Source organism: Sphaerodactylus townsendi, linkage group LG03 (genome assembly GCF_021028975.2).
Source record: "Sphaerodactylus townsendi isolate TG3544 linkage group LG03, MPM_Stown_v2.3, whole genome shotgun sequence".
Taxonomy (NCBI): domain Eukaryota; kingdom Metazoa; phylum Chordata; class Lepidosauria; order Squamata; family Sphaerodactylidae; genus Sphaerodactylus; species Sphaerodactylus townsendi.
Genome location: NC_059427.1, coordinates 120,437,142 through 120,455,978, shown reverse-complemented (window position 1 = coordinate 120,455,978; position 18,837 = coordinate 120,437,142). Strand labels below are relative to the sequence as shown.

Sequence of the window (18,837 nt, the reverse complement as noted above, 5' to 3'; positions counted from 1 at the left end):
ATGAATCCTTACAGCCATACCGATCATCCCACAATACAATCAGCTGCACCTGCGTGGCTGCACATGTGCAACACAAAAAAATTTTTAAAAGAAAAAGGGACAACAGGGCATTTCTTTTAAAAAGAAAAAGGGACAACAGGGCAACAACAGGGCGTTAATGAACATATTGCTATGGCAGATGGATTCTCCCTAATTATGGACAGCGCAGTGGAAGGGAGCGAAATACAGTTCCTCCTGCCTGGCCATTTGCGTGGAAGCAGCTCCAACCCGAGATTTTGCAAAAGGATCACTGATTTAGTGATTTTCAAAAATCCCAGGTTAAGAGAAATAAAATGGAGCAAACTCATTTTGGGGAGGGGACCTGTGTGAAGTCTCCCCCCCCCCCCAAATGGTTTGATTGCACTCTACACCTGTTATATTTGCCCTGGGTGGAATCCACTCAGGATTCTGTTATCTCAGATTTTATTTGTTAAAAGAACAAGTTTCTACATTCTCATGGTCTGCTGTTGGCATCCTATGTTCATCTGGAAATCAATTGTAATAGCAGGAGATCTCCAGTTGCTACGTTGAGGTTGGCAACCCTAATAGCCCATGCTGTCTCAAGGATTCAGATCCATAGAACTGACAACCGGGGAAAGCTAGGAGGGCACATGTTAGCCTTCGTATCAGATCCAAGAAACAACATGCAGTGCTCAGGTAAATGACCTTTCTGCATCAGCAGCAGCAGCCAAGCTGTTGAATGAGTCTGAATTCCTCAGGCGCTGTGCTTTGTGCCCCTTTGAGACTTCAGAGATGAAGACAGAGACATGCATGCCTTGAGAAGGCAGGACCCAGAGGGGCGGGTGCAAAAACTCTTGCCGTCCAGCAGAGCCTCACTGGAGATGGAAAAAGCCCAAAGACAGCGAGGGAGGGGTGGGGCAAAAACACACAGAGTCCTTTCATATCTTCTGGGATTCGAGTGTAACAAAAGAGTCCTTGTATTATTTGATTGTTGTAGCTACTGCCTGCTTCTTGCCCAGCACAAGGAAGAGTTCATCTTGCAGTAATACAGGCAAGTTTAATGGCTGTAATGAAGGTATAAAAGCCTGAACCCTTACAATGGGGATACTCAGCAGAACCTTCTTCGAGTGCAAGTGGGCATCATCAGAAAAGGCTCTCTTTGTTATGAATGTTTTGGGTGCCTTCCTCCAGTGTTTAATTTTTAAAAATGTCTCTGCAGGTTGAAATAGTACTTTAATTTCATTCAAAAATTCACCTGTTTCTACAAATTTAAATTACAATTTCTACTTCCCAATTCATTTCAGACAACTGCATGTGGACACTTTCCCACTGTTCAATTCCTGTCCCAGTATGTTTTGCGTAGGGACAAAGTGGAACCCAGATGCTTCATTTGAAATAATACGGCTGTAATCCTAGGCTGATTATCCCTGGGGCAGCTGCCACACACTGGCAGCTGAAGTGCCTCAGGGGTTGTCCTGATGCACTTGCTCCATGGTGCACGCAGGGAGCAGAAGCACGTTGGGGCGAGATTTCCTGGCCCAATGACGCTCTTCCTCTTGCCCTGCCTGTGCTTCTCACTTTCCCCATGGAAAGCGAGAGTGCTTCTGGCGCAACTTTTGCACCAGGGCGGGGCAGAACCAGCCGTGGGTAATTGGCCCTCAAATACTTTCCTGGACATAACCCCCCTTGAACAAAGCAGGCCTACTAAATCAGACTGCTCTAAATGAACCCATTTTCCGAATGCCATCTGAGGGTTGCTGTGGGATGGCCATCAGTGACACTGAATCAGAAAGCTGCTCATGAAACCTCCAGCTGAAATCTCTGTCCTGGTGGTGTAAAATACAGGGCTCTTTGGCTCAAGCCAGTGCTGGATTTACCTATAGGCTTGGCTGGCTGAAGCCAAGAGTCTCAAAATCTATGAGGCCTCTGACCAAGGTGTATAATATTTTTGACACTGTCCTAAGCCTTTCTTACATGTGCTATCATAATGCACTGTAATCTCTAAGCAACGCTTAAGTAATTTTCCTTGCACTTCATTTCAGAATAATACTGTTTAATAATTATTCTGTTTAGCACTATTTAACAATAACATCTTATGTCCTTTAGAGGAGGAATTTGGAGTTTAGGAATTTTAACCTCTGTCGTAATTTAAGACACTTCTATTTTCCTCTACTTGTGAGGGTGTGGGATTGGGAGGGGCCTCACAAGTGGAATAGCCTAGCTAGGGCCTCTCTTCATCTAAATCCGGCCCTGGCACAACCTTTTCCAGGTCTGTGTTCAGTCACTGATTCAAAATATTTAAAAATCATGGTGTGGCAGTTTGAATGCAGTTTACCTTTGCCTGTACTGTCATACATTTAGTGAGGAAGCTTAAACAGCATGTCCCATGTTATTCAGTGGAAGCATGTCCCATGTTATTCAGTGGGCTTACCACTAGAAAGTGTCCTGAGGACTGTTTCCTTAGTCTCCCACTAAATATGATACTTGTATGGCATAGATTCTTTCACCCTTTCTAAACTTCATGATAGTAGATAACTTAGGTAAATAAATTAAGTCTACCAAAAACCATAAACATATTTGATTTAGGTATTAAAATGTATATTTGGATTTGGAGCAAGCCAAGCTTGCATATTGAGGCAGGTTTTTGAAAGTGGCAAGACTTTATTATACATTGTGCAGCTTCTTGGGCAGTGTAATTACTTTAAATATGGGAAATGGTTAGACTGAAAGGAGTACAAACTTCAAACTCTGTTTTACGCCTTGACCCATCCTGATTCTTGGAAGAGTGGCAGTTGTTAGAAAGAGCTAAACTGCGAGTGTTTTCATGATCTCTAATCTTACCTTTTCATACTTTTCCAGTCAGGTAGCGTAGCAGGAAGATTTTCAAATTTTTATGTTGTCTTTAGCAAAGAGAGAGAGAGAGAGAGAGAGAGAGAGAGAGATGTCACAGAGTGGTCAGCTGTAGTACTGCACTCAAAGCTCTACTCATGACCTGAATTTGACTGTGATGATGGAAGTTGGTTTCAAGTAGTTGGCTTAAGGCTGACTCAGCCTCCCATCCTTCCAAAGTCAGTAAAATGAGTACCCAACTTGCTGGGTGTAAGGTATAGATGACTGGGGAGGACAATGGCAAACCACCCCATAAACATTGTTTGCTTTGTAAATATCATGATATGACATCACCCCATGTATCAGTAATGACCTGGTGCTTGCATAGGGGACCACCTTTACCTTTTTACCTCTAACAAAAAATAAACAAACAATAGTTGAAGCATCCCGTGTAAGCCAAAAAAAAATACAGATCCTTATTTCAAATTTAAGTCAGAGAAAGAAAGGAAATCTTGGTTAAATTCTATTCTATTGTTTAATCAGAATCTGCAATTTTGTATCCAGTTACATAGACTTAAGTCTGTTCCTTGTCTTACCCAAAGGAGATGCCTTTGTATTTATTTACTTGTGTTACTTCATTTTAACCCTGATTTTCTCCCCAATGAACCTCCAAAATAGCTTTCATTGTTCCCCTCAATTTTATCCTCACAACAAACCTGTGAGGTAGGCTAGCCCGAGAGCACAGTACTGGCCCAAGGCCACTCAGCAGGCATCCATGGCGGAATGAGGAATCCCCTGAACCTAATACAGCACCCTAACCACTACTCCACTCTGGCAGTTCTACTTGTGTACGAGAACCACACCAGCATGGTAAAGTAGTTCAGAGCAGTGTACTGTAATGTGGAGAACTGGGTTTGATTCCCCACTCATCCACACGAGCAGCGAACTCTTATCTGGTGAACTGATCTCTGTTTCCCTGCTCCTCCACATGAAACCTGCTGGGTGACCTTGGGCTAGTCACAGTTGTCTCAGGCCTCTCTCAGCCCCACCTACCTCACAAGGTATCTGTTGTGGGGAGGAGAAGGGAAGGAGTTTCTAAGCTGCCTCGAGTCTCTTTACAGCGGGGTATAAATCAAAACTCATCTAATATGAAAGATGCCCCTTTTCTCTTGAGCCCCATATTTGTATCTAGAAGCCCATCTGTATTCCTATTCCTGGATGTATGGATTGAACCCCCAAAAGGGATAATATTATCCTGATTATTACTGATTAAAGATCACATTTATTTATTTAGGTCCTACAGCTGCAGCTGTCCATTCAATTGTAATGGAAGCCGTGGCCTTAGTTCCATTTAAATTTGTCGGCTTCATTTAAGTTTGTGGGCTTCAACATGCATAACTAACCACAGGGTTGCAACTCAAGACTATGTGCTAAAACATTTGGCCATAAGAGTCTTAACAGACAATTCATCCTCTCAGGCTAACATTGGGATTCATCCTCTCAGGCTGCTTTCATGCCAAGGATTTCACACATTTCAGCCACCTAGTGCAGGGTTTTTTAAAAAATGTGCAGGGTTTTTAAAAAAATGTTTCAACATGATGTTCTTCATACGCGAACAGACTGCTAACAGCCCATTCCTGCCACAAAAAGATCTGCTTTATTTCAAACCTGAAAAAACAACGGTATTTCCTGGGCAGGACACCACTGGCAAAAGCAGTTTCTTGGGTCTGAAGGCAGAACAGCATAATTGCTTGTCAATGACTGTTTTCATTTTTTGACAGCAGCAAAGGGCCAGTCCTCTGCAGAAATTAACATAACAGGAGAGAATTGCCTGCTTTTTAGACAGAAGGGATTGTGGAGGGTTTGTAAAAGGCTGTTAAAGATATTGTAACAGCCTGAATAGATTTGACTGTCCTGATCTCATCAGAGCCTATAAGCTAATCATGTCCAGCCATAGTTAGTACTTGGATGGGAAGCCACCAAGGAAGCCTGGAATTGCTGTGCAGAGGAAGCCAACGGAAACCCATCTCAGCTCATCTCATGCCTTGAGAACTCTGTGGTCCTGGGCTCACCATGAGTTGGTTGCATGCAACTTGATGGGACACAAATATTATTATTATGAAAAGAGTTGTATTATTCCTATCCAGAGTTACTTGTGTCCCCAGAGGTTTTTCTAAAAACAGAAAAGAATCACCCACAGTTCAGCCTGCCTGGTTTAGGTATGAGGAAAGGAATCATCAGAGATGTCTACAAATATGGGGACATTTTTAAAAAAAGTTTCTTAAAGTATTGTGTTATTTCTATGCAATGATACCCATGCTCCTCAAAATAAAGAAACATTTAAAAGGGTGGATAGAGAATCCTGAGGGTCAAATGAGAATGGGGTGAGGGAGTCAATGCACATCAGATGCGAAAGGGAAACAAAAACACACAATGGATCACCCTGGGCTGCCTGGAATCTCTGTTGCAAGGGCAATTCACACAGAATCACATCAACAACTGGACTACCTAGGAAAACCACCCAGGAGTGAAAGCAGCCCTGAATGCAGTCAAAACACCGAAGCTGCCATTGACTCTTGCACAACTGTGCCATTCATCTAGCAATGAGCTGAAAGAAGGTGGGCTTTCTTCAGCATCTAATGGGGGTTCCTGGCCCTTAGAAGCCCTAGATCAGGGGTAGGGAACCTTTAACACTCAAAGAGCCATTTGGACCCATTTTCCACGGGAAAAGAAAACACTTGGAGCTGCAAATCATTTTTGACATTTAAAATAAAGATAACACTATATATATAGGGTTTTTGTTACTTTTTACTCCGCTCATTCTGAGAAGTGCATGGATGCGCCTGCCCTGCTCCCTGCAGGGCGGGCACGGATGAAGCCGGCGGCTCGGCCTCGCTGGCCGCCGGGAAAGCGCCCGCCCTGCTCCAATGGGGCGGGCGGGAGGGGAAGCCCGCAGCACGGCCCAGCCAACCGTGGGCAGTTGGTGCGCCCGCCCTGCTGCCTGCAGGGTGGGCAAGGATGGGGCCGGCGGCTTGGCTTGTGGAGCCACAGTGCAAGGGCAGAAGAGCTGCATGCGGCTCTCGTGCCGCAGGTTCCCTACCCCTGCCCTAGATCCTGGTGCAAATGGGAACTGTGTATAACTTCCTGAAATGAAAGTGCTCTTTTCCCTTAGAGACTCAACCCTGAAATCACAGAATGCTAAATCTTCAAGGTAATTATTGGGTGGGCATGTGCAATCCTGTCTAATGGCAGTGAAGTCACAAGTACACACAGCAACCTCATTGTACCAGCCACACAAAAATGGACTTGGGAAGTCCAGCTTTCCTATAAGAAGCACAACAGATTCTAAGGGAGAGCTGTATCCCTGCAACCAAAGAGTTACAGGGCATTCTCAAATCTCAGAAGAATTGCGTGCACGAGCCCTTTGCCTCAGCAGCTACTTTAGTACGACATCTGTGGCATCAGCCCATAACATTGGAATGCTTGTTTCTGGTTTTTGAAGAATGAAGTCTAAGAATGTGACTGTGGCATATGCCTCCAAGGCTCAGAAACCAGCCCCTCTTCTCTAGTCTCTTCCATCAACAGAGCTGCAGTGAGCAACAGATTAAGTGAAAGTTTATTTTTTAATCAAATATTCAGTTTTTTCTGGAGTATTATGTGGGGAATGTTCTGATTCCAAAACTCTACCCCAATTATGAGTGTCTCATAGCTCTCTAGCCAAAATTGCCATCAAGACCCAGCTGATTTCTGGCAACTCCATATGGTTTTCAAGGCAAGAGACATTCAGAGGTGCTTTGCCATTGCCTGCCTCTGCTAGTTCTGAGAGAGTTCTGAGAGATGGTGGCTGGCCCACAGTTGGCCAGAAGGCTTTATTTAGAGGAGTGGGGAATCAAACCCAGTCTCCAGAATAGAGTCATAAGAACATAAGAAAGAGCCTACTGGATCAGACCAGAGTCCATCTAGTCCAGCACTCTGCTACTCGCAGTGGCCCACCAGAGGCCTTTGGGAGCTCACATGCAGGATGTGAAAGCAATGGCCTTCTGCTGCTGCTGCTCCCGAGCAGCTGGTTTGCTAAGGCATTTGCAATCGAGGATCGAGGATCAAGACTGGTAGCCATAGATGGACTTCTCCTCTATCTATCCAGGTTAGTGGGCATCACTACCTCCTGTGGCAGCATATTCCAAACACCAATCACGCATTGCGTGAAGAAATGTTTCCCTTTATTAGTAGAGTCCTTTTATTTATTAGAGTCTGCCAATCTTAACCACTGTACCATGCTGGGTCTGTAGCTAGCCAGAACTGATGTTTGGTACTGAAAAAATTGTTAGCCCTCATTTGATCCTCCAAGATTCATGTCTGTGAATGACAAATATGGAGCAGTTTCCAGAAGGACATCTGAGAATGTTCTTCTTTTGCTGCTTTTGGAATGGGCCCACAGCCTGAGAGAAAACAGGCCAAACCCAGAATTCAAAACATTCCTAAATTGCAGTTGCTGTGTCCTTATTAAACTGCCCCACACCTGCTCTGTCCTCAGGCTTACAGATGATTTGACTTCAAGTATTTGTTTGGTTGATCTAAGCTACCCAGTTACCATTCTTGAAATACTGGAGGTGGCTTTTCAGTTAATTTTAGGAGTTCATTTTCCCACTGCCAGCAAAGGTGTGGCTACATGCTATAGAAATAATTGAAATGCCATCTGTCAATGTCCTGTATGATTCCTTATAGGATTCCTTATAGGATTCATAACTGGTTACATACGGAAAGGCACAGGACCTGCAGAAAAGGTAGCACAATTTGGCAGAGTAGTCCCATTGTGATTTCAGGTGTTTCATGCTGAGTTAGCAGGTGAACCAAAGCTTGATGTGTCTCCACAGAAGGGGTCAGCTGGGCATGCAGGAAGCATCTGTAACTTTAGTTTCCACATTACCTGCTTTCTCCGTACAAATGGGAGCCATACTATTGTTGAAGTGGCCACTTCCTTTGTTGGATTGTCATGCCAAAAATAATGATTTCTAGGCCACCTTTTCCCTAATTTCTCATGCTCTCCCTTTTGTTCCAATGCATCTCTCCAAGTCTATCTCCCATCCCTAACGTACAATGAAATCCTATGCAGAGTTGCTCCAGTCTAAGTCTATTTAAATGAATAGGCTTAGACTGGAGTAACTCTCCTTAGGATTGCACTGTTACGCTCTGGGAGAGCCACACACAATGCAAAACCTGTAGGACTCTTACCCAATGTAGGGGGTGTGGTGGAGGCAACAGGGAACCCAGGAGCAGTGACCTGCCCAATAGGACAGGCGGGAGCGAGGTCCAACCAAGCAGGGGTTCCCACCACTGCTGGAGAAAAGGCTGGAAACATGCACACCTCAGGGTTGGCCTTCAGAGACAAAGGCCAGCAGCTGGAAAGGGCCAGGGTAAGAGGAAGATGGAGGAGGGAGGGAGGTGGGACCTGATACCTTTAAAGCCCAGGAGAGAGAGAGCAAAGGACAAGCAGCCCTGAGAGTGGATACCTACTCTCTTTTTAGTTCTTCCAGGAAGGGGCTGAGCTGAACCCTGACTGGGGCCAATTCCCAGGGGCTGGGGCCAAGGATAAGGGAGGCTTCCAACCAGCACAGGGAGGAAAAACTGGGTGGAACATACAGGGAGAGTGGGATCATAGATATGCTCACTTGGGAAGAAGGAAGAAGACCAGGGTGCTGAACCTCCTCTTCTTCCCATTCTGAGGCTGGCAGAGAAGGTGCCCAGACCAATCCAGGATGGCAGTGGGCAGGTGAGCCAATGCAGTGAAGGGTGAGCCTTTTTTGTGGTTTTCTTTCAGGACATTTGAGATGATATATTTTGCATATGTGTGCACTCATCTTTGGGTTTTGAGTAACCTAGTTGTTCCTGTTGGCTATATGGCTTTGTCCCATTGTACCTGCTGTTATTTTTGCTGTGGATCAGCAGCCAGTCACTGTTGACCATACCAATTGCATCTGAGTGTGTGTGCTGAATATAGGTCCCTGACCCCTTGCCCATACAGTGCTCCTCTCTGTTGGTCAGTGACTGGCTGAGCACCAACAGCAGCACTGTCACCACTTGACACTGAAACAACAGGAGACCCAAGCAGGGCAAGGCATTTGTTGGACCTTGGGAGATAACTGGACTGCCCTAGGAAGAGGCAGAGTCATACTTTGGTTGGAGCCAAAAGAGGTGGAGCCAAAGCTGGTAGACTGGCTCTCCCTTCCTGCCTGCCAAAGGCTAAATCCTGCCCCTCTCTCCAAACCTCATTCAAAGGGAGGGATATAGCACCATATTTAAGATGACACTTTAAGATGACACTTTAAGATGATCCACACTGCCAGCGTTAAAAATTAGTAGAGTAATCAGGCCATCCCTTTGTAGAAATGTGGTATTTTGTAGATTTGTCACTTTGAGTCATCAGTGCACTGTGAATAAAGCCTGATGGCATTACAGTTCTATTGTTTTGGGAAGAAACTGGGAAGGAAGGCAAACATAATATCACAGCACATCTCTCATCTTCAGTTGAGCATGTTTTCCATCCAGTCTTGCAATAACAAATATGTGTAACAACAAATCAAGTGTTCGTTCAGACATCAGTCTTACTTTTCTCCTCTATACTGTCCTCCTTTTTTAGAGCATCGTATGAACATCCATCAGCTTATCTGTTCATTTATTACTCTATTATTTTTTTTAACTACGGAAGTGCTCTGTGGTTTATGGGGAGGTTTCTTGGTGACTTTATGAGACCAGTTTCACATGACTGGTTTCTGCAGTTCCATTTTTTATTGCTCAGCCTTGCAGAGGAAAAGTATATTTGGACTGAGCGCTGTATGATCACTTTAAAACTGTGGCATTTGTTTTCAACCTGAAGTTTTCCTGGGTTTACACTACCTATCTCCATTTAAAAGCAAAAATGGAAGGACATATGCTTTGCATATTCTCAGACTCAACTCTTGATACCAGAGATTCTGAAGAGTGAAATTTTGAAAAGCCACGAGACCTTATGGAAAGTGTCCGCCATCCAAGGCACTGCCATGTCACTAATGTGACAATGTAAGACACACCCTCAGCTTTTCATTGTGTCTCAGGGCTGGTCATTCACTTAATTGCTTCTTTACCTGTTGAGCCACAAGACCCACAAGACCTTTACCTATAAGCCACAAGACCTTATAGAAAGTGTCCGCCATCCAAGGCACCGCCATGTCACTAATGTGACAATGTAAGACACACCCTCCTCTCCTCTTGTCCCATCGCTGGTCATTCACTTAATTGCTTCTTTACCTGTTGAGCCACAAGACCCACAAGACCTTTACCTATAAGCAGCTTCACAAGACCTTATAGAAAGTGGGGGTTCCACTATCCATCTGGCACATATGTCACTAATATTGACAATGTGAATAGGGCTTTACACTTCAACTTTTTTTTTTTCGTGACGATGCTCAGGGCGCAGCGGTCATTCACTCTAATTGCTTCTTTTTACCTGTTGAGCCACAAGACTCCAGCAAGGGCTTTACTGTAAAAAAAGCCACAAGACCTTATAGAAAGTGTCCGCCATCCAAGGCACCGCCATGTCACTAATGTGACAATGTAAGACACACCCTCAGCTTTTCATTGTGTCTCAGGGCTGGTCATTCACTTAATTGCTTCTTTACCTGTTGAGCCGGAGCACAGACTCCACAAGACAGCTTTTTGCACCTATAAGCCAAGCAAGACCTTATAGAAATTGTCCGCTTAACATCCATATAGGCACCGCTTTATGTCACTTCAATGGGATTGACAATGTAAAGACATTACACTCCTCAGCTTTCTGTTAGCGCCCCTCCGGGAACTGGCTATCTTAATTGCACTTAATTGCTTCTTTACCTGTTGAGCCACAAGACCCACAAAGACCTTTGTACTCTATAAGCCACAAGGCGCTATAAGAAAGTGGGTCTCATGCATCTATAAATGTACTGCCATGTCACTTAATGTGACAATGTAAGATAGAATTACACCCTCAGCGGCTTTTCATTTAAGGCTCTAGGGAAGCTGGCTCCATTCATAATTGCTACCACAGACCACCTGTTGAGCCACAAAGACTACAAGACAGCACCTATAAGCACAGAGACCGCGCTTAAAGAGAAGTGTCCTGGCCAATCCCAAGTTAAGCAATCAGCATGTGCTCTTAATGTTGACAATGTAAGACACACCCTCAGCTTTTCATTGCGTCTCAGGGCTGGTCATTCACTTAATTGCTTCTTTACCTGTTGAGCCACAAGACCCACAAGACCTTTACCTATAAGCCACAAGACCTTATAGAAAGTCTCCGCCATCCAACTCACCGCCATGTCACTAATGTGTCAATGTAAGACATTACCCTCGTAGCTTTTCTATTAGCGTCTCCGGAACGGCTTTCATTCACTCTAGTATGCTTCTTTACCTGTTGAGCCACAAGACCCACAAGACCTTTACCTATAAGCCACAAGACCTTATAGAAAGTGTCCGCCATCCAAGGCACCGCCATGTCACTAATGTGACAATGTAAGACACACCCTCAGCTTTTCATTGTGTCTCAGGGCTGGTCATTCACTTAATTGCTTCTTTACCTGTTGAGCACTACATCTTTCAAGCAAACCTTTGCTGGAGCTGAAAGACAGTCGCCCATCATGCACAGGGAGCTTGCCACAACCAGAAGGAGCATTCGCTGTGCAGTCTTTGCACTGGGGAATGTTTGCTGTTATTACCCATTGACTTGAGCTTCTCGCCCTGTCTGCAGCAGGGCAGGCATTACCCTTTACGCTGGGATTTGGAGCATTTCTTGTGGCCCAGCTGAACGGCATTATGTTCACTGGACTGACAGTTCCGCCCTGTACAGCCCAGTCCAGCCCCATGCATGTTACCATTGGATTTGATTGGATACCCCTCCCCCCCTAAAAAATTACCTCATCTTAGTAGTCCAATAGCTATAATAATTCAAATATCTGATGTAATCACAATTTATATCACAATTTTGCTACTGAGATTCGGGGGGAGCTCTCTTTTTACCACCGGAGGGTGGGGGGGTAGACTCCCATGCAAGTGCTTATCCAACCCCTGCAGGAGAAATCCTCTTGCAATAATGTTGGTGCTTTTTGGGAGGGTGGGATAAACCTTTGTCATGACACTGGGGGGACATCACCACAATCTAACATTCCCATTATAGCCTGCCATTTGTAATTCATCTTACAGACATCCCCCCCCCCCCCAAAAAAAAAAAACCTGTTGCTAACTGCAAAGGCTGGTGGAAGTGAGAGAGTGGGGGAAATGGCTGATCCACCATTTGGAGCCAAACATCACAGTTTCAAATGCAATAAAAAACAGCAATTTTGCAATGATTCTCTGTTTATATTGATATATTGATATTGCACTATAATAAATAATAATTTCTTAAGTAATAACGAATCTGAAAATATTATTTGCCCACTGTTTGCCCACTGATCTGGCTTTTGGCACACTCCACCGATCCCTGATCCTCCCTTTTCCCTACTGGCTGCAATGCTGGCGATGTGTTCTGTGTAGCGCAAGCAGACTTGTCTTCCTTCTGTCTAAGCAGACTAACAATAATCTTTCTGTGTCCAAATGCTTCCCATCTGAGTCAGAAAACAGTTGGCGGGGGTGGGGAGTGATCAGGGCAGAAGAGGAAGGAGGCAGCCACAAGGGTGGGGGGAGGCATGCACAGGAGTGTGAGGGAATGAGAGAGGTGAAGCTAGGTCGTTTGACAGTGGGTGGAAGAAAAATGTCCGGGGCAAAATTGGGCTCTCTGGCAAATGACCATCACTGGTGGTGAAGAAAATTAAACTTGTGCTTAAGGTGGTGTTGCTTGGTGTAGGGAAATTGAAAAGTGAAAGCGGGGCTCGGGGAAATAAGTTTGTACAAGAAATATTGCCTAAACATACATTCACTATTGCTGTGAGGCAGAGACCTGTGCATAAACTGCCAGTGAGAGTAATTCCATGTAGCATATATTGACAAGGAACAGAAAAGGTGTTTCAAGAATAATCAAAGACAGATAGGAACTCCTTTAACCATTTCTGAAAAATCCTGGTCATGAAAAATAATTATTATACATCATGGAATTGCATTAGAGAACAAATTGGTCTGAGGACATGCAAGCAGTCTGGGAAAGACTCAGGGAAGTATGTTGGCAGAAAACTTCAAGGTTTTTAATTTCCTTACTGATCCATGCTCTGTTGCAGTCTACAAAAGCATACCCATTTTCAAAAGTATTATTCATTCATTTTTGGGAGAGGGAAACAATGGGCATGTTTCTCCACAATATGCTGTGGATAATTTCATGTTCAATATTGTTCCACTGCCTAATGCATAAAGTATTTACTAATTGCAAAGGACTGCGAAGTAGTCAATGGAAGCTTAAGCAAAACTGGATTTCTGTTATTCAGCAAACCCAAAAATAATATTTTTAAAAGTCCAGAAATGTACCACCATAATTACAGAATTAAAATCAAAGTGTTAGACCCTAACTAGCATTTCCATGGGCAAAATGACTTGTGCTCATGAAGTACGGTTTTCTTGCCTCCCCTTTCTCCAGCAGCTTGAACCCCCACCCCACCCCCTGCACACACACCATGATCCTATCCCTGGATTTTAGAGGATATTTGAGACTCTGACAGGTACAGGAAAATTGTGCTGTTTTATGGATGGACCCAGAGACATTAACTTTGCCTGAGTCTCCTTCCACATGGATGATTTGCTGTTCACTGGATCTCAAACTAGAGCAGGGTTTCATTCTCCACTTGCGCATCTTCCATCGCATTCTGTGGTTTCGAGAGGTTTGCCCCTATGTTTCCCAAGCATCCTCCAGAAAGACCGGACATAAAGTGGGTTTGCCCACCTGTCAGCATCATTTCCCCTCCCTGTATCTTTACATCTGTCATTTTCTTCCCCCCCCCGCCCCCATTCTGGTGAACTTCTTGCCTTTTAAAAGGTACAGCAATACACCTTCTATTGATGTTTAAGAAAACAAAAAACCTTTCAGCAATATACAGGAAGGGAAAAATTGAGGTGCAAAGGTATAGAGAGAAAAGAATAGAAAAGATGGAGAATTTCAGTGTGGACACTCCATTGTTGCTTTCAATGCCTCTCCATTTGCAGCATCAATGACTCCACAATAGACGATTGTCCCCATGTGGAAGTAACCTCTTTTTTGTACTGTCAAAGGAAGCCTGGAAAACCCACAACAACCTCTTCCTGTACAAAATATACCACAATATGAGGGAGTGGGTGTTGATTTAACATGATCCCCTTTTCTCATGCTTCATGCTGTGATTCAGTCTGCAGATTTTTCTGCAGAATTCAACTCATCAAAATATGAGTATGTGTTTTTATACATTTGCAGACTGCTTTGAGAACCAATTTGTTTGAGAGTGCAGAGTATAAATATTTTCAGTTTAAAAAGTAGCTGACAATTTCACAGAAAAGAGCTTTGTCACAGATTTAAGTTCACACTTTCTGCTTTTTTATATTGATAGAAGTTTCTAATCGGGGAATTTCCAGCATCATATTGGAATATGTTATAATTAGATAAAACCTTGCAAAGATGTGGCAGATGGAGAAAAATATTGTCTTGATGGGTCAACATTTTATAACCAACTTCACACCGCAGAATGTGAAGGGTGTAAACAGTAAGGTTGGTAGGGGCCCTGCCACAGGCTCTAAGCCAGGACTTCCTATGGAAACTTGATATTTTCCGTGCCCCTCCTGACATTCTTTTTTGGTTTGTGCCATTCTGGAAATGGTTAGCACAATAGGAAATGGATGAAAGGAGGGGCTTGTTTTGAGAGTTACCTTGTTTTTCTTCTTCGCAGACTCTCATAAATCTAGTAGGCCCCAACTTCAGGAAAAGGAGGTGCTTGTTCTAACTGTGAATCATGTACACAAAGAGCTGCACGCCTTGAATTAGCCAGGCCCTGTCCCAATGCTGCTCTACTGGCCGCCGATTAATTGTGTATATAATAGAAGTCCGACAGTGCTGAGCTCTTTCTTCCTTGGCCAGGCCAAACTTGTTAAGTCTCTGTTCCAACAAGCACATTCCAGGGTTTTGAGATTGATTCCTCTTCTTCATATTTGCTTTTCCTTTGGCCACGTCCCCCCACCTCTCTCTTTGAGGCATCCAAAATGATGTCATTGCAATTATAATAAGGTTAATAAAGGTCAGGTTTGCTAGTTCAAGATAAAGCAAATTCCTCAGCTTCTCTGCAATTGAAGATAAGCAAAATTACCTTTCAGGAGTTAAAAGTGCTGCTCATTGCAAAATTTGCAGGCTGCCTCCAGAAGCTAGACTGAAGTAAAGCTTTCCTAAAACACGACTCACGATTTAGGTTCCAGTGGATAGTGATTCTTTTCTTGGACTGTACCACCTTAGTTCATTGCTGCTGTAGTTCTTCATACATCCCCCTGAAAACAACATGGCAGGGAGATAAGTTGAATCTAGATGTTTTCCTGACATACTAATTTTCTATGTGAAGGGTTTTGTTGGGGAGAAAGAAACATTTAAACATGCAACCCCCACAACAGTGTTCAAAATACTACAGGGAAGGCAGCTGTGGGTCTGTCTCATAGACAGACCTTCATGTGATTGTCTCGTGTTAATGCCATCCCCTCCTTCCAAGTACCATCTCTGTTGCAGAAATTAGTACATGAGATCAGTGGTCTATGTAGTCCAACATCTAGTTTCACACAAAAGCCAGACTGACAAAGTGCCATGGAGTGCCAGCAAAGAGGTCAAGAACATCTCCTTGCTGCTACTTTCCAGAACGTGGGGTCAGAGGTGTGTTGCCCCTGAATATGGAGGTTCCCTTTAGTCACCATGATTGGTACTCATTGATGGACCTTTTCTCCAGGAATCTAAGACAGAATCTGGTTCAGTTACCTCTATCACATAATTATAATATGGAAATCTGTGGTTCTGGAACTGCACTGCTTCAACCCTAATTTTTTCTGAGTGTGGAATCAGAATTTTGTTTTGCAAAGTAAAATAAGAGTCTAATCCCTCAGACTCTGAAAATAGGCTTGAAAGTATAAAGGGAATGCCTAGCCAGGAGTGCCCAACCTATGGCACTCCAATTTATTTATTTATTTATTTTATTTCTCAGTCTTATAGACCGCCCAACCCCCGAAGGGCTCTGGGCGGTGAACAACATAAAATAACAGTTACATAATAGACTGTAAATAATTTAAGTTAAAATGCAGCAATTAAGAACGACTAATAACAGCAATGCCCGCAACAATCCCTGTTAAACTCTCCCAGAAGGGGAGAAAAAGAGTGGGCTCATAGATGGTAATGGGCCCAAAATGTAGGAGGAGGCGGGGGCACTTATATCAGCGGCTGGACACTCCAAAGGCCCGGTGGAACAACTCTGTCTTGCAGGCCCTGCGGAACTCACCAAGATCCCGCAGGGCCTGGACAGCTGGAGGAAGAGTGTTCCACCAGGCAGGGGCCAGGGCTGTAAAAGTCCTGGCCCGCGTGGAGGCCAGCCGCATCATTGAGGGGCCAGGGATTGCCCATGCTGACAGGGGCTGATGGGAACTGTAGTCCATGAACATCTGGAGCGCCATAGGTTGGCCATCCCTGGCCTAGGCAAATCTAAACCTAGTCATTAGGAGTGTGACTTCAGTGTGCTGTACAGCTTTTTGCCCTGCACCAATCTTAGTAGAAGCAGGAGAAGGGAAGGAGAATAAGCAAATACGTACATAATTTGAACAGATCACGGATTTTGGGCACAAAATCTTATATCTTTCAGGGCAGAGTTCAGGTAGTCCTATAGACATTTATAGACAGATACTTATTCACTCAGGATTGTTGAAGAATTCCATCACTCATGTTTTCCCGGGTCACTTGTGTTTGCTTGGAATAATACACTTCACACCCTTCTGCATACCAGTGGTAACAGCCCTTCCAGTTTTTTACAATACATTATTTCAGGATGAAAAACATCACATTTTACTAGAAAACGTTCCCTCCCTTTCAACTCACTTCATCCTTGCTTGATTCCTTGATCATCTGGAACTATCATAGATGAAAGTTTTCATAAAGGCCACAAGAAGAACCCTGGGTGGATAGATCCAGCACTTTGTTTGAAACAGCATCTGGCCATATGCTTCTATGGCTGCCAAGCAGGGCATGAAGGCAATATTCCTCCCCTGTTTCCAGCCTATGCTATTCAGGCTCATTCTGCACATGCAGAATAATGCACTTTCAAACTGCTTTCAAGGCTCTTTGAAGCTGTGCGGAATAGCAAAAACCACTTGCAAACAGTTGTGAAAGTGGTTTGAAAATGCATTATTCTGCATGTGCAGAAGGGGCCTCAGAGACAGACTGCTTCTGAACATGGGATTTTTATTTACCTGTCATGGATAGAAGATACTGATAGACTTCTCCATTAATTCATGTAATGCTTTTTAAAAACCCAATCAAGCTAGTGGATATATTGGTGTTGTGAACTCCATAAATTAAATACATAATGATTTAAATTTTCTTGGACAGCTTGATCATCATGACTGCAATTCCAGATAGGTAACCATGTTAGTGTGTAAGAACAGAATAAAGTTTTATTCCAGTGACACCTGAACAGAATTTATTCCAGCATATACTTTTGTGAGCTGAAAACTCTCTTCTGGGAAGGTTTCTTTTATCTCAGTGGTACTTCCTCCATGGCTCATGGACAATCACATTCACTGTTACTATCAACCAAAAAAGCCATATTTACTTCCATTTCTGGCATGAGGCTGGCACTTCAGGGAGGCTCCATTCCTCTGCAAGAAGGAATGCCTGGCTAGGCATTGTTTCAAGGTGGAAACCACCTACCAACTACTAACCCCATTGGGAAAAGGCCTTGTCCACTTTCCTGAAACATTATGCAGGTGCCATATTTGGGTGCCCAGAAAGGCCACATGTAGCTCCCAATCCACATAGTGAGTATCACTGCCTTATTGTAGATCACCTGCTGGGACTATTCTTGTATTAATGGTAGTTTGATTGCTGATTTATGTATGTTTGTTGGCATTTGCATTTCAGGAACAGAATGGACAAGCTGCTCCAAAGGTCATTGCCTGGGCTACTTCTGTTGTCCCTGCTATATAGCATGTGCTTGAGCCAAGGAAACAGAGGTGAGTTTCACCATCCTCTACTTCCCAAAAAAATGCCAAAATATATAATTGTTTTAAAAGCAGTGATAGATAAACCAAGGATACAATTTTGAGGGCTACTTTATTCTCTACGGAAAGGTGATGATTTAGTAATTTCTTGCTGCAGGAAGGGAAAAATCTGTCGTGCCAGTGGGTGGAGCATTTGTTTTGCATGCGGAAAGTCCCAAATTCTACCTGCAGCCTCTCCAGCTAGAATAATCTGGTCATAGGGGATAGGAAAGACCTCTGTCAGAGTAGACAGCACTGGCTTGATAGACCAATGATCTGAATCAAGAGAAGACAGTTTCATGTGTTATGTAGCCCCTCTCTTAAGCCAGAGGCAGAATCGGCCTCTTATTACTAGCTGTAAGAGATTCTGCGAATAACGTAACATGGTACAGACAAGACTTGCATTTTAAGTTCAGCAACTTTATCCGGCATAGCTGCACTGAAAGATGAGTCTATTATGTAAAGATTTTTCTTTACCTGCTATGGATACAGTACACAACAGTTCGGTGTTTGTGAACTATTTTTATTGTGATTTGTCCCTGAACTGAATAAAGTAAATTATATCTCTTCTGATACATCTTCTTTCTGAGTCTCCAACTCTACTCAGTCAAGCAGGCCAAAGAAATGTAAAACAACAATGAGTTCTTTGCAATTCCTCCTTACCTATCTACCTCAGAGCCAACGTGGTGTAGTGGTTAAGAGCAGGTGGATTCTAATCTGGAGAACTGGTTGTGGTGGGTTTTCCAGGCTGCGTGGCTGTGGTCTGGTTTGACTCCCTACTCCTCCACCTGAGGGGTGGAGGCTTATCTGGTGAACCAGTTGTGTTTCTGCACT

At 43.8% G+C, this 18,837-nt stretch overlaps 1 protein-coding gene across 1 annotated transcript in view; it reads left to right on the top strand.

The window, feature by feature from the left end:
• The window catches only part of ITGB4 (integrin subunit beta 4), a 95,486-nt gene that overhangs the window by 4,522 nt on the left and 72,127 nt on the right, over positions 1-18,837 (top strand). The window contains exon 2 of the mRNA XM_048490781.1: positions 17,885-17,976. Within this exon, the coding sequence (XP_048346738.1) occupies positions 17,885-17,976 (92 nt within the window). The remainder of the gene's footprint in view (positions 1-17,884; positions 17,977-18,837) is intronic.